This window comes from Oryctolagus cuniculus, chromosome 12 (genome assembly GCF_051225735.1).
Source record: "Oryctolagus cuniculus isolate XC-2025 breed Fujian yellow rabbit chromosome 12, ASM5122573v1, whole genome shotgun sequence".
In the NCBI taxonomy this organism is placed as follows: Eukaryota; Metazoa; Chordata; class Mammalia; order Lagomorpha; family Leporidae; genus Oryctolagus; species Oryctolagus cuniculus.
The window spans coordinates 63,906,278-63,919,950 of NC_142878.1; the positions used below are offsets into that span (position 1 = coordinate 63,906,278).

The window sequence follows — 13,673 nt, forward strand, 5'->3', positions numbered from 1 at the left end:
TGAAAGTCTCTGTCCTTCCATTTTCAATAGCAGATACTGAAATCTCCAAAAGCCGTATTTCAACTATTTAAAACAGGACACTGTAACAGTATCACTAGTAACTTACGAACAGAATATTCTACATTAATTGTAACTCTACAATTACATTCATCAATTAAAAAATCGGAAGCAAAAAAAACCTGCCTTCGACGAGGATGGGATTCGAACCCACGCGTGCAGAGCACAATGGATTAGCAGTCCATCGCCTTAACCACTCGGCCACCTCGTCCCAGAAGCCTACCCCTTCCTGCTAGCTATAGGGAGTAACACCAGGGGGATGTGACGTAAAGTTATGGAAGCCGCCATTTTGTACGGAAGCCAAGGTCCGTTTTTTTCTGTCGCGAGTAATCGAAAGAAGATGGCCGCTCCCATGATGTGCGGGATCTGCACTGAGGAAGAGAAAATTTAGTTTCGTAGAGGATGAGATAAACTTGAAGAAAATAAAATCTATTCTGAGGCTGGGAAAGAAAGAAGTTTGATCAAACCAGTCTTTGCAGAGGGGTTGGGCCGGCGTCTAAGGGGCGGAGCGACGCGCTGAGCGGCATTGCGCATGCGCATCAGCTAGGCGGTTAGATTTGAATAGCTCACTCAGCCTGTCTGGGCGTTGTGAGGTGACGTCCTTTCTGAGGAGCGCGCGGACCCCAAACAAGTCCAGCAGGTGGGCCGCGGAGGGTAAGCAGGATGACCTTTTCGTTCTGGGTTTGGGTTTGGGGTTTTGTCTGAGAGCTCTGAAGGCCCCGCGGCGGGAGGTGGGGACGCTCCTTCGGCTGGGCAGCCGCCGAGAGCGTCGGGCGTGGATCCGACGTCTCCACCGCGGGCGCTGGGCGCTTCGCTTCTTCGCCTCGGCCTGCATTTTGTGCCACCTCCTACTTTCCTAGCACTTTCCCACCCACCGCGGGGGCCTTCGGGCCGGCCCTGGTGTCCGCTTGGCGGCTCCCCGGACGTCCGCGCCGGCCCGCGCGGGGTTCGCGGACTCTTCCTCACCCCCGCCGCCCTCCCCGGGGAAGCCCACGACTGTGTCTGCTTCTGGCTTAAGCTTTTCTTGGCTTTAATGAAGTGACAGCAATAAGTAGGGTTTAAGTTCTTTATCTACAGTGTTTTTAATGCGAGTGCTGGCAGCGCATAACGGACTTTTAGGTGTTTTGCGAGTGTAACGTGACCAAAGTCAAGATTGCTGTGCCACAAATTAGTTTTTAAAAATCTGACTATCCATTATTCAAACTAAGGGTTAAGGCACCCTTTCTTGCTGTTCATTTTAAATAACGGAGTTGTGAAGGAGCCGGGGGCAGGTGCCCATTGGGATTTTAAAGATAAGTGTCTTGGGCGTGATAAAGGATGTGATGGAAGACCAAAGCAGAGGCTGACTGTAGGTACTAAGATTGAGGTTCTTTCTTCCGTTAAATTGGAACAGTCGCGTTCCTGAGCCCAGTATTGGGTTCCTCCTTGTCTTGCGCTAGGGCTGGGAGCAGCCCCTAACCGTAGAAGGGGCAATAATTAGTGTAACAAGGCTTCTTGGAGAAGTGGCATTTGGAGTGGAACTTGGAGCGATGGTTTATGGAAGGGAGAAGTTAATGTAGGATTTGGGGAATTAAAGATGGAGTTCAGAGTAGTACAGTTCATATTTATGAGATGAGAAACACATGTAAGCTGAGTAAAAATGCTGGAGGTGGTAGTATTAATGATATATGTTTGATGCCAAATCAGACACTGTAGAAGACACTCTGGGTCTTGATGGTAGAACTTTCCACGGTAATGGTAATGTTTTATATCCTCATCCAACAGTGTCCATTAGCCACATGTGACTGTTGAGCACTTGAAACATGGCTGTTGTGACCAGGAACTAAATTATAAATTTTGTTTCAATTAATTAGAATTTAAATAACTACTATGTTAACACAGGTCTAGCATCTGTACCACTGGATAGTGAAAAATATTAAGTTTAGATGTTGGTGGTATAGGCAAAGGAGCCAGATTGTGTAATAAATACAACTGGCTTCCCTGGCTGCATTGGTCACTAGCATGGTCCTTGTCACATACTCTTGTTTTATTGTGGTTTGTTTTGTTTTATACACCTGTTAAATATGAGAACTGCGTTTAGTTTAAGAGCTAATTTGGCTCAGTGACAAGGGATTATTTAGACTAGAAGTTTCCAGAATTTCTTGATCTATGACACCATTAGGTCAGAAGAAATACCTACTAGTTCCATTTATTAAGTAGTTGGTGCCAAAAAGCTTATTCAGTATTTATGTCCTAACAACTTAATAGCCATTGGAAAAAAAATGCACAAATTGAAGAATACAAATTTATTTTCTTAAGTAATCACAGTTACTAATTGGATATGTATATCTGTTGAACACTGTATAACTTCTCAAACCTTGGAATCAGATCGTACGCTGCGCCCTTCATTATCTGTATCATGTTGATAATACATAATTTGCTTTTTGTTTTTTTAGACTTATTTATTTGAAGGGCAGAATGATAGATAAGGGTAAAGACAGAAAGAGTTCCCATCTACTGGGTTACTCCCCAAATGCCACAACAGTCCAGGCTGAGCCAGACTGAAGGCAGGAGCCAGGAACTTACTGCTGGTCACCGAGATCCGTGGCAGGGTGCCCAAGCACTTGGGCTGTCCTCTGCTGCCTTCCCATGCACGTTAGCAGGAAACTGGATCCAAAGCAGAGCAGCCAGGCCTCAAACTGATACTCATATGGGATGTACATGTCGTAGACAGCTGTGTCACAATGGTAGCTCTTGCTATTTGTTTTTTAGATAGTTACTGTTAATTTACCTTCTGTTCCTACTTTGTTTGGTTTTATTTATTTATTTATTGACAGGCAGAATTAGACAGTGAGAGAGAGAGAGACAGAGAGATCTTCCTTCCATTGGTTCACTCCCCTAATGGCCACTACGGCCGGCGCTGCGCCTATCTGAAGCCAGGAGCCAGGTGTTTCCTCCTGGTCTCCCATGCGGGTGCAGGGCCCAAGCACTTGGGCCATCCTCCACTGCCTTCCTGGGCCACAGCAGAGAGCTGGACTGGAAGAGGAGCAACCAGGACTAGTACCTGCTGCCCCAACTGGGACTAGAACCTGGAGTGCTGGCGCCACAGGCAGAGGATTAGCCAAGTGAGCCATAGTGCCAGCCTATTTATTTGTTTTTTAAGGATTTACTTAATTGAAAAGCAAAGTGACAGAGAGAGAGAGAGAGAGAGAGATATCTTCCATCCATTGGTTCACTTCCCAAATTGCTCAGCTGGCTGAAGCTGTGAGCCTGGAATTCCATCAGTCTCCCATATGGATTGGCACTCTGTTGGGTTAAAAGAAGATGGAAAGGATGTTAAAGTTAATCAAACTTTCTTAAATTTTTAAAATTTATTTAGTTTTGGTTTATTATATAACCTCTCCAAACGCTGCTAATGCTGGGCCAACCTGAAGCCAGGAGCCTAGAACTCCCTCTGGGTCTCTCACAAGGCTGGCAGGGGCCCAAGCACTTGTGCCATCAATTGCTACCTTCCAGGATGTGCATTGGCAGGAAGCTAGATCAGAAATGGGGTAGCTGAGACCTGAACCAGGGACTTTGATATAGGATGCAGTTGTCTCAAGCAGTTACTTTAAGCCACTGTACCAAAGGCTTGCCCTGGTTGAGCTGCTTGTTCAACTACTGAGATGATCATATGATTTTTCACCTGTAATGTTTCAGTATGATGAATTGCAAGGTTCATCTTCTTTTCTTTTCTTTTCTTTTCTTTTCTTTTCTTTTCTTTTCTTTTCTTTTCTTTTCTTTTCTTTTCTTTTCTTTTCTTTTCTTTTCTTTTCTTTTCTTTTTTAAGATTTATTTTATTTATTTGAAAGAGAGGCAGAGACAGAGAGAGAGGTCTTCTGTCCGCTGGTTCACTCCAGAGATGGCCGCAGTGGCAGTTCTGCACTGATCTGAAGCCAGGAGCCAGGAGCTTCTTCCGGATCTCCCACATGGGTGCAGGGGCCCAAGCACTTGGGCCATCTTTTACTGCTTTCCCAGGTCATAACAGAGAGCTGGATTGGAAGAGGAGCAGCTAGGACTAGAACCTGCGGCCATATGGGATCCCGGGATTTCAGGCCAGGGCTTTTACCTACTGCACCACAGTGCTAGCCTGCAAGGTTCATTTTCTAATGTTAAACCAATTTTGCATTTCTGCGTTAGGACAAACATGGCCATGATATTGTATCCTTTTTACAAATTGCTAGGTTCCTTTTACTAATATTTTATTTAGGATTTTCAAGTTATGAAGGGAGATTGGCATGTGATCTTTCCTTTCTTATACTGTATTTATCTGCTTTTTTTGTTTGTGTGATGGAGGTGGTTTTAGGAAAAGAAGCCTAATTTTCATCTCCCACTCTGGGGAGACAGTTTAATTCCTAAAGCTAGAAAATTCAAAAAGTTAGTGTGGTAAATACAAAAATAATCAGTGAAAGTAAAAATTGTTGCTTTTGGAAAGAGGAAATTGGAATGCAAGGAGCTGCTTATGTATACTGGATTTAGCCACCATCTGGGATGCCAGCATTCCATATGAGCAGCGGTTGGGAGTCCTGGCTGCTCTGCTCCACTTCCAATCTGGCTTCTAGCTAAAGTGCCTGGGAAAGCAATGGAAGATGGGCCTGGTATTTAGGCCACTGCCACCCACATGGGAGACCTGGTTGGAGTTCCACCTTGGTCCAGACAAAGTTACAGAGATAGAGACAGAGAGAGACGTCTTCCATCTGCTAACAGCATGAGAATTAGATTTCCCATTTCCCTCCCATGTGTTCCCATTGGGTTAAATCTATAGGTGAATCAGAAGATGTACTTTCTTTAAAAAATATATTTATTTATTTGAAAGTCAGAGTTACGCAGAGAGAGGAGAGGCAGAGAGAGAGAGAGGTCTTCCATCCAATGGTTCACTCCCCAGTTTGCCGCAACGACTGGAGCTGCGCTGATCCAAAGCCAGGAGCTTCTTCTGGGTCTCCCACGTGGGTGCAGGGGCCCAAGGACTTGGGCCATCTTCTACTGCTTTCCCAGACCATAGCAGAGAGTTGGATTGGAGGAGGAGCAGCCAGGACTAGAATTGGCTTCCATATGGGATGCCGGCACTGCAGGCCAGGGCTTTAACCTGCTGTGCCACAGTGCCAGCCCTGCTCCTGTGGTTTTTGATCATTTGGGGAGTGAACCAATGGATGGAAGGTCTCTCTCTCTGTGTCTTGCCCTCACATGGTCTCTCTTTGTAAAAGTTAAAAATGTTAAAAAAAAAAAAAAAAAGGTTAAACCACTGCCAATTGGCCTTGCTCTGCCCTACAATGTGTGGGCATTTGGTGAGTTAACCCACAGATGGAAGATCTCTCTGTCACCCTGTCTTTCAAATAAATCATAATAACAACAAACCATGTAACCAGTCATTTATTAAAATATTTATAAAAAGGCACAATGTTTTAAGTAGGTATGAGGTGTTATTTGTGAGCAGAAGGTGAGTAGAACCAGAAGAATGAATAAGCATGGACAAAAGTACAAGATCAGCAATCAAATCCTAGATGGTGCTCATTATTGTGTATACATTGACAGCTAATTGACTTCAGTGATAGTAAAAATAAACTGCCATTTATCACAGTTTGAAGTTCAGGTTCATTGTGAAGAATTTTTATTTTTCCCTTGATTAGGGTAGATACCTATTTTCTTATTGCTAAAAGTCACAGCATTGATTCTAAAAGTTTTTGTATATGGTTTTAATTTAGTGTTTTGAAAATGCTAATACAGCTACTGGTTAAACTACTGCCTATAATGCCTGCATCCCAAATGGGCTCCTGTTTGAGTCCCGGCTGCTCCACTTCCAATCTAGATCCCTGCTTATGGCCTGGGAAAACGGTAGAAGATGGCCCGAGTGCTTGAGCCCCTGCACCCACATGAGAGACCAGAAGAAGCTGCTGGCTTTGTATCTGCTCAGCTTCAGCCACTGCAACCATCTGGGGAGTGAACCAGTCGGTGGAAGACCTCTCTCTGTCTCTCCTTCTCTGTCTGTAACTCTGTAAAATCTTTATTTTTTTTAAACATTTATTAATTTATTGGAAAGGCAGAGTTGTAGAGAGTGGGAGATCCATGTCAGTGACAAGAATCCATGTATCTTAGCCATCACCTTCTGCTTTCCAGGATGTCCATAAGGAGAAAGCTGGGTTGGAAGTAGAAGAGCCAGAACTCAAACCAGGCCTTTGAACATAGGATGCAAGTGTTCCAAGCAGCAACTTAAGCACTGGGCCAAACACCCACTCCTAAAACATTATATTTATTTGGGTTTTTTTTGGCTGAGTACTTATTTTCCTAACAAAAATGTATATGATGCAAATTTACATTTTAGATATCTGATTGACTTCCACTTGGGGATTAAATTATTATATAGCCCATAAACTATTGTAAATTGGCTAAATTTTGATTTGAATCTCTCCATCAGAGTCAATCACTGATTTTATCATGAATATTGAGGATTTTCCAGGAGTAGTAATTATAATAAAGTGCTTTTAACTCCTTAAATTATTTTATGTTTTAGAACTCATGATGTTGTTTTTTTCCTTCCTTTTTGGTCTTTCCTCAGAAAGTAAGCCTAAAGTCACAATTGTGCTCTTGATTTTTCCTTAGCTCATAATTTCTCTTCCTCCTTTCTCACTTTTTCTGATATTATGTATTTGTTACAGAAAAAGGTTTTCTTCAGAAATGGATGGAGTGACTTCAGAGGCAAATGAAGAAAAGTAAGTTCATTCAGTGTAGCTTCAATTGTTATAGAGAAAGATGTTTTTATATCTAGTAAGACCAGTCGATAACTTCTGAATTCTTTTCCAATTGTGTTCCAAGGAAAAGAAGTAAATGTTTCAAAGTGGTAGTACTTCTTACCATATCTTTATATAAACTCATCTAAAGTCATAACTGAGAAGAACTTCAGAAACTACACCACCTTCTACTTCTTCAGCTTAAGTGTGAAAAGATTGAGGCTCAGAGAAATGAAATTATTTGTCTGAAGTTTCTATCACAAATTGCTAACCTGTTTGCAGCCTACAAACACTACTACCATTATTTTTGCCTATATACTTTTTTTTTTTTTTTTTTTTTATTATTTTATTTTTTTGACAGGCAGAGTGGACAGTGAGAGAGAGACAGAGAGAAAGGTCTTCCTTTGCCGTTGGTTCACCCTCCAATGGCCGCCGCGGTCGGCGCGCTGCAGCCGGCACACCGCGCTGATCCGATGGCAGGAGCCAGGAGCCAGGTGCTTTTCCTGGTCTCCCATGGGGTGCAGGGCCCAAGCACCTGGGCCATCCTCCACTGCACTCCCTGGCCACAGCAGAGAGCTGGCCTGGAAGAGGGGCAACCGGGACAGAATCCGGCGCCCCAACCGGGACTAGAACCCGGTGTGCCGGCGCCGCTAGGCGGAGGATTAGCCTAGTGAGCCGCGGCGCCGGCCTATATACTTTTTGTTTTTTGATTTATTGCCAAAATTTCAAAATCTCAAGATTTAACAGAAAGTTGAATTTTCAACTTCTCTTGAAAAATCAAGGGTGTTAACATGGCACTCATCTTCATGCTTGGAACACCTAACTAAGGCAGAATAATTACTATGGCCTGTGGACCAGGGAGGAATTCTCCAGATCATTCTAGTCCTAACACTAATTATTTTTCTTAAACCTAACAAATTATCTGCTTGTACTTTGTAGACTTTGAATTTTCAAAACCTAGTCTAAAAATCACACAGTAATAAGACTAGAGTTAGAGTCTCTTGATTTATTTTTAATTTACCTTATAATTGTACTTTTGTAAATATGATAAATTAGTGTACTGTTGGTCAAAAAATAGTGTTGGATAATATATATATTTAAAAACACTGTTTTTAAATATTTAATTTAAAATTTTGTACTATAACATGTTTTGTACTATAATATAAATTTTGCTAGCTACACTGCTAAGTGAAAGCAATGGCCAATTTAAGAGTGCTATGATGATGACTTTTGGAAATTCAGTCTTTTACCTTTGTATACATTTTTTTTCCCTCTCAGTGACAATACAGAGAGACCTGTTAGAAGACGGCATTCCTCAGTAAGAAACACTTGTTAATAATTGTTACCTTTTATTAAATGATAACTATATACTATAGAAATTCTTTTTTAAAGATGTATTTTATTTTTTTTTTCAAAAGGGAGTGACAGAGACAGAGGGAGAGAGACTGAGACAAAGACATCTTTAACTCCCCAAATGGTCCCAGTGGCTAGATGCTCTGATTTGTGATGCCAGCATTGCAGGCGGAGGCTGGCCCTACCATAGTAATTTTGCCTGTGGTTTTATCTTTCCATTCCAACTGACTTCCTGTTGCTCTTGGGTAAATATTTAACTTGGTTACACAGTCCCAACAAATTACTAAAATTCTTTTTATAAAATGTGGTTTTTTTTATGCTATATAAATTATATTTCAATAAAGCTATTTGGGGGACGGTATTGTGGCACCATGAGTTAAGCTCCTGCTTGGGATGCCTGCATCTTGTATCCACATACCTGATTTGAGTCCCAGCTACCCATGCTTCTGATCCAGCTTCCTACTAATGAGCTTGGGAGGCAGTGGATGATGACCCAAGTACTTGAATTCTTGCCTCTCATATAGGAGTCCTGGATGGAATTCCTGGCTCCTGGCTTTATCTTAGAACAACCTTGGCTATTGTAGACATTTTAGGATGAACTAGCAGATTGAAGAGATCTCTGTCACTCTGCTTTTCAAATAAATGCGTCTTTAAAAATAAGTAAATAAAGCTATTTTAAAAATATTTTCAACCTGGTATCCAAAGCTTTTGCAAGACACAAAAATGCAACCTAAACTGACTGAAGGACAAAATGTATTTGGTTATGAAACTGAAAAATCCAAAGATAGGGGTGGCTTTCGGGACACTGACCTAAGGTTCCAGCACTGTCACCAGTACTAGAATTTCCTTTCTCTTTTTCTGCTGTTTCCTCTGGGTGATTCCCATTGACAGAAAGTCCCTCTCCCTGTGATTATTGTGGTACATCTAACTGTCCCTACTTCCAGGTTCACATTCTATTTGAAGATTAGTATTTGTTTCTTCAAGATAAAAAAAAAAAAAAAAAAAAAAAAAATTGGGGGGCAGGGGGCTCAGTGTTGTGGCTTACTGGTAAAGCCTCTGCCTGCAATGCCAACATTCCATTTGGGGGACTGGTTCATGCCCTGGCTGTTCCACTTCCAATCCAGCTCTCTGTTAATGGACTGGGCAAAGCAGCGGAAGATGACCTGAGTGTTTGGGCCCCTGCCATCCATATAGGAGATGTGTATGAACCCTCTGGCTCCAGGCCTTGGCCTAGCCCAGCTCTGGCTATTGCAGCCATCTGGAGAATGAACCAGTAGATGGAAGGTGTCTCTCTCTTTCGTCTTTCCATTTCTGTAGCTTTGACTTTCAAATAAATAAATAATTTTTTTAAAATATTTATTTATTTATTTGAAAGTCAGAGTTACACAGACAAAGGAGAGGCAGAGAGAGAGAGAGGTCTTCCATCCACTGGTTCACTCCCCAATTGACCGCAACGGCCGGAACTGCGCTGATCCGAAGCCAGGAGCCAGGAACCTCTTCCGGGTCTCCCACGCGGGTGCAGGGACCCAAGGATTTGGGCCATCTTCTACTGCTTTCCCAGGCCATAGCAGAGAGCTGGATCAGAAGAGGAGCAGCTGGGACTCGAACCACCACCCATATGGGATGCGAGTGCTTCAGGCCAGGGTGTTAAGCCACTGAGCCACAGCGCTGGCCCCTAAATAAATAAATCTTACAAAAAAAAAGAGGCCAGTGTTGTGACACTGTATGCGATACTGGCATTCCAAGTATGAGTGCTGGTTTATGTCCTATCTGCCGCACTTCTGCTTTATCTCTCTGTTAATGTACCTGGGAAGGCAGCAGAGGATGACCCAAGTGCTCGGGCTCCTTCCACAAATGTGGGAGACCAGCAGGAAGTCCCTGGCTCCTGCCTTTGGTCTGGTTCAGCCTAAACTGTTGCAACCATTTTGAGAGTGACCCAGTGAATGAAAGATCACGTCTTTCCCTCTCTCTGCTACATTATCTTTCAAATTAATAAATATTGTTTTTAAAAAGAATGGGCACAATAATTGAGGAGGGTGAGCAGGGAGAAGGGGATAAGTGTCAATTTTTATCTTAATTTTAAAAGATTTATGAGGCAGAGCACTCCCATCTGCTGGTTCATTCCCCCAATGCCTGCAGCAGAGAGAGACACAGAGAGAAATGAACAAACAGAAAGCTCCTATCTGTTTCACTCCCCAAATGCCTGCAATGGCTAGAGACAGAGAGAGGTCCCATCCACTGATATGCTTCCTAAATGCCTGCAACAGCCAGGGCTGGAACAGAACAAAGCTAGGAGCCAGGAAATCAATCTAGGTGGTCTCCTATGTGGGTGGCAGGAACCCAACTATATGAGCCATCCCCTGCTGCCTGCCAGTGTTAGCAGGAAGTGTGTGTTAGCAGGAAGCTGAAATTGGGAGTGGAACCAGGACTAGAACCCAGGTATCTCATATGAGATGTGGGTATCCTCAGCGGAGTCTTTTTTTTTTTTTTTTTTAAGATTTATTTATTTTAAAGTCAGTTATAGAGAGACAGGGAAAAACAGAGAAAAAAGAGATTTTCCATCTGTTGGTTCACTTGCCAGATGGCTGCAACAGCCAGCACTGGGCCAGGCCAAAGCCAAGAGCCAGGAGCTTCTGCCTCATGGTGGCAGTGGCCCAAGCACTTGAGCCATCCTCTGCTGCTTTTCCCAGACCATTAGCAGGAAGGTAGATGGGAAGTGGGGCAGCTGGGACAGGAATAGGTGCCCCCAGTGGAGTCTTAACCTCTAGGTCAACTGCCTGCTGCTTGATATTTAAATCTGCCCTGTGATGTAACACTGAGCAGGATGAATTTGAGTTTCAGAGACTTTTATGGAAATTTTAGCTTTCTACCTGTGGTGTAACTTGAAATAAACTGATTATTAATAGATATGCCAGATTTTCTTGAATAACCTATTTTACTTATCTCTAGATTTTAAAACCCCCAAGGAGTCCTCTTCAAGACCTCAGAGGTGGGAATGAAACAGTGCAGGTAAGCTTCTAAAGCAAATGCTTTTTGGTTACTATTTTTTGTGATATTTTAATAGTTCCAATTTTAGTATATGTGCTGCCAAAGTGAGCACTATATTTTAATAGTTAAGAACTTTATTAGCTAAATAAAGAGAGGGTATCGTAAATGATTCTCAATTGAATATATAAAAGTAAACATGCCATAGCTTTCAGGTTCAATCCCAAACACTTAAATATGCTGGCATTTATGAATTTTAACACCAATTTACTTTACCAACCTTCTTTCTCACCAATCTCACACATGTATCCCAACATTTGATGTTGCTTAATCCCCGAATGAGACATGAACTGTTGAGTCTGTAAGTATGTATATATGTTAGTCCCTCTATCCAGATGCTAAACCCTCATTCTTTTTTTCTCCACATTTTATTAAAATTTTACTATTATATTTATCATGTGGATTCTACAATTAACATTTTATCATACTTTATCATAAATCTGTAGCCCTGTGTACTTGCTTAATTCCTATTTATCTGGGGCTGGTATTGTGGCACAGCAAGTTAAGCCCCATGAGACAGTGGCATCCCATATCAGAGTACCAGTTCAAGTCCTGGCTGCTCTATTTCCAATCCGGTTCCTTGCTAATATGCTTGGGAAGGCAGTGGAAGACGGCCCAAGTAGTTGGGTCCCTGTACCCACATGGGAAACCCAGATGGAGTCCAAGGCTCCTGGCTTCTGTTTGGCCATTCTGGCTGTTGTGGCCATTTAGGGAGTGAACCAGTAGATGGAAGATCTCTTTCTCCCTCTCTCTGTCTGTCTGTCTGTAACTCTGTTTTTCAAGTAATAAATCTTAAAATTCCTCTTTTATTTTATTTATTTATTTATTTATTTATTTATTTTTGACAGGCAGAGTGGACAGTGAGAGAGAGAGACAGAGAGAAAGGTCTTCCTTTGCCATTGGTTCACCCTCCAATGGCCGCCACAGCTGGTGCGCTGTGGCCGGCGCACTGTGCTGATCCGAAGGCAGGAGCCAGGTGCTTCTCCTGGTCTCCCGTGGGGTGCAGGGCCCAAGTACTTGGGCCATCCTCCACTGCACTCCCTGGCCACAGCAGAGAGCTGGCCTGGAAGAGGGGCAACCAGGACAGACTCCGGCGCCCCGACCGGGACTAGAACCCGGTGTGCTGGTGCCGCAAGGTGGAGGATTAGCCTAGTGAGCCATGGCGCTGGCCCCCTTCTAATCATTCTAAATGGAGAACTCCCTGAGGGCAGGAAATTTATCATTTTTTAAAATTTATTCTGGGGCTGGTGCCGTGGCTCACTTGGCTAATCCTCCACCTGCCGCGCCAGAATCCTATATGGGCACCGGTTCTAGTCCTGGTTGCTCCTCTTTCAGTCCAGCTCTCTGCTGGCCCGGGAAGGCAGTGGAGGATGGCCCAAGGGCTTGGGCGCCTGCACCTGCATGGGAGACCAAGAAGAAACACCTGGCTCCTGGCTTCGGATCGGTATAGCTCCAGCCGTAGCGGCCATTTGGGGGGTGAACCAACAGAAGGATATGTTTGTCTCTTCCTATCACTGTCTGTAACTCTACCTGTCAAATAAATAAATAAAAATCTTTAAAATTTATTCTATCTGGTACAAAGTTAGCTTTCAGTACAAAAGTTTGACAAAATGCATATAGCTTTGAAGACCATTTCATTCCAGGTTTGTACTCTGTCTTCTCCAATCTTCCTATTTCTCAAATGTATCAGATGTTTTCCTGCATGAGGGCCCCTGCACATGTTCTGCCTTGCTGGGACTCAAACCAGCACCTGTATGGCATGCAGGCACCACAGGCAGTGGCTTTACCTACTGCACCACAGTACTGACCACTTACCCAACTTTTTCTGGCTAACTTCTAACTAATCCTTGAAGTCTCAACATAAATGTACTTCTTCAAAGAAATCTTCCCTGACACTAAGACTAAATTAGTATTTTTTTGTTGTTGTTATCCTTCATAGCACCTTTCACACTTTGAGTTTTATATATATATGTGAAAATATGTGAATTTTTGTGTTAATATCTGTCTTGCTGTTAATCTAATCTTCAGTAGAATAGGAACTTTACTTTGCCACCATTTTTCTGTCACCCAACATTGGATTTGATATGTGTATATATTTTTTGTTTCTAAATGATTGAATGTTGAGTGGATAAATTATAGATTTATATACATGTAGAGCTTTAAAATCAATAAGACTTCATTAGTAATCTTCAATTTAGTTCCTTCTTCTTATCCATGAGATCTGTGAGGTCCAAAGATGTTAAATGTTTTGTCTAAGCCCACAAAAGTAGTTCTACACAAACTTCTAATTTCTAGTTTAGTGCTCATTCCAATATACACACAAATTTCAGATTTCCTTTTTTTTTCACTAAGGAATAAATTAGTCACTGTTAGTCTGTTTACCATGGCAGTGCTATTTTCTTTGTCACATTAAGGTCAAGACTACATTGCTATAAATAGGAATTAACCAAATAAAGAGGCTTATAGATTTATGAT

The 13,673-nt window shown here is 42.5% G+C and overlaps 1 protein-coding gene and 1 non-coding gene across 9 annotated transcripts in view; one reads left to right on the forward strand and one right to left on the reverse strand.

Annotated features, from left to right (window-relative positions):
* Positions 1–186: 186 nt before the first annotated feature.
* On the reverse strand, positions 187–268 carry TRNAS-GCU (transfer RNA serine (anticodon GCU)). Its single transcript has one exon. It is a non-coding gene; the product is annotated as a tRNA-Ser (tRNA).
* A 65-nt stretch (positions 269–333) lies between these two features.
* Positions 334–13,673, forward strand: part of KNL1 (kinetochore scaffold 1) — a 79,885-nt gene continuing 66,545 nt past the window's right edge. For 3 of the 8 annotated variants that reach the window (XM_008269188.5, XM_008269189.5, XM_089310065.1), the window contains exons 1-4: positions 334–711; positions 6,729–6,782; positions 8,079–8,118; positions 11,103–11,162. In XM_008269188.5, the coding sequence (XP_008267410.2) occupies positions 6,748–6,782; positions 8,079–8,118; positions 11,103–11,162 (135 nt within the window). In that variant the 5' untranslated portion in view covers positions 334–711; positions 6,729–6,747. The remainder of the gene's footprint in view (positions 712–6,728; positions 6,783–8,078; positions 8,119–11,102; positions 11,163–13,673) is intronic. The other 5 variants (XM_089310064.1, XM_051822502.3, XM_070053998.2 and 2 more) reach the window with 5 other exon arrangements.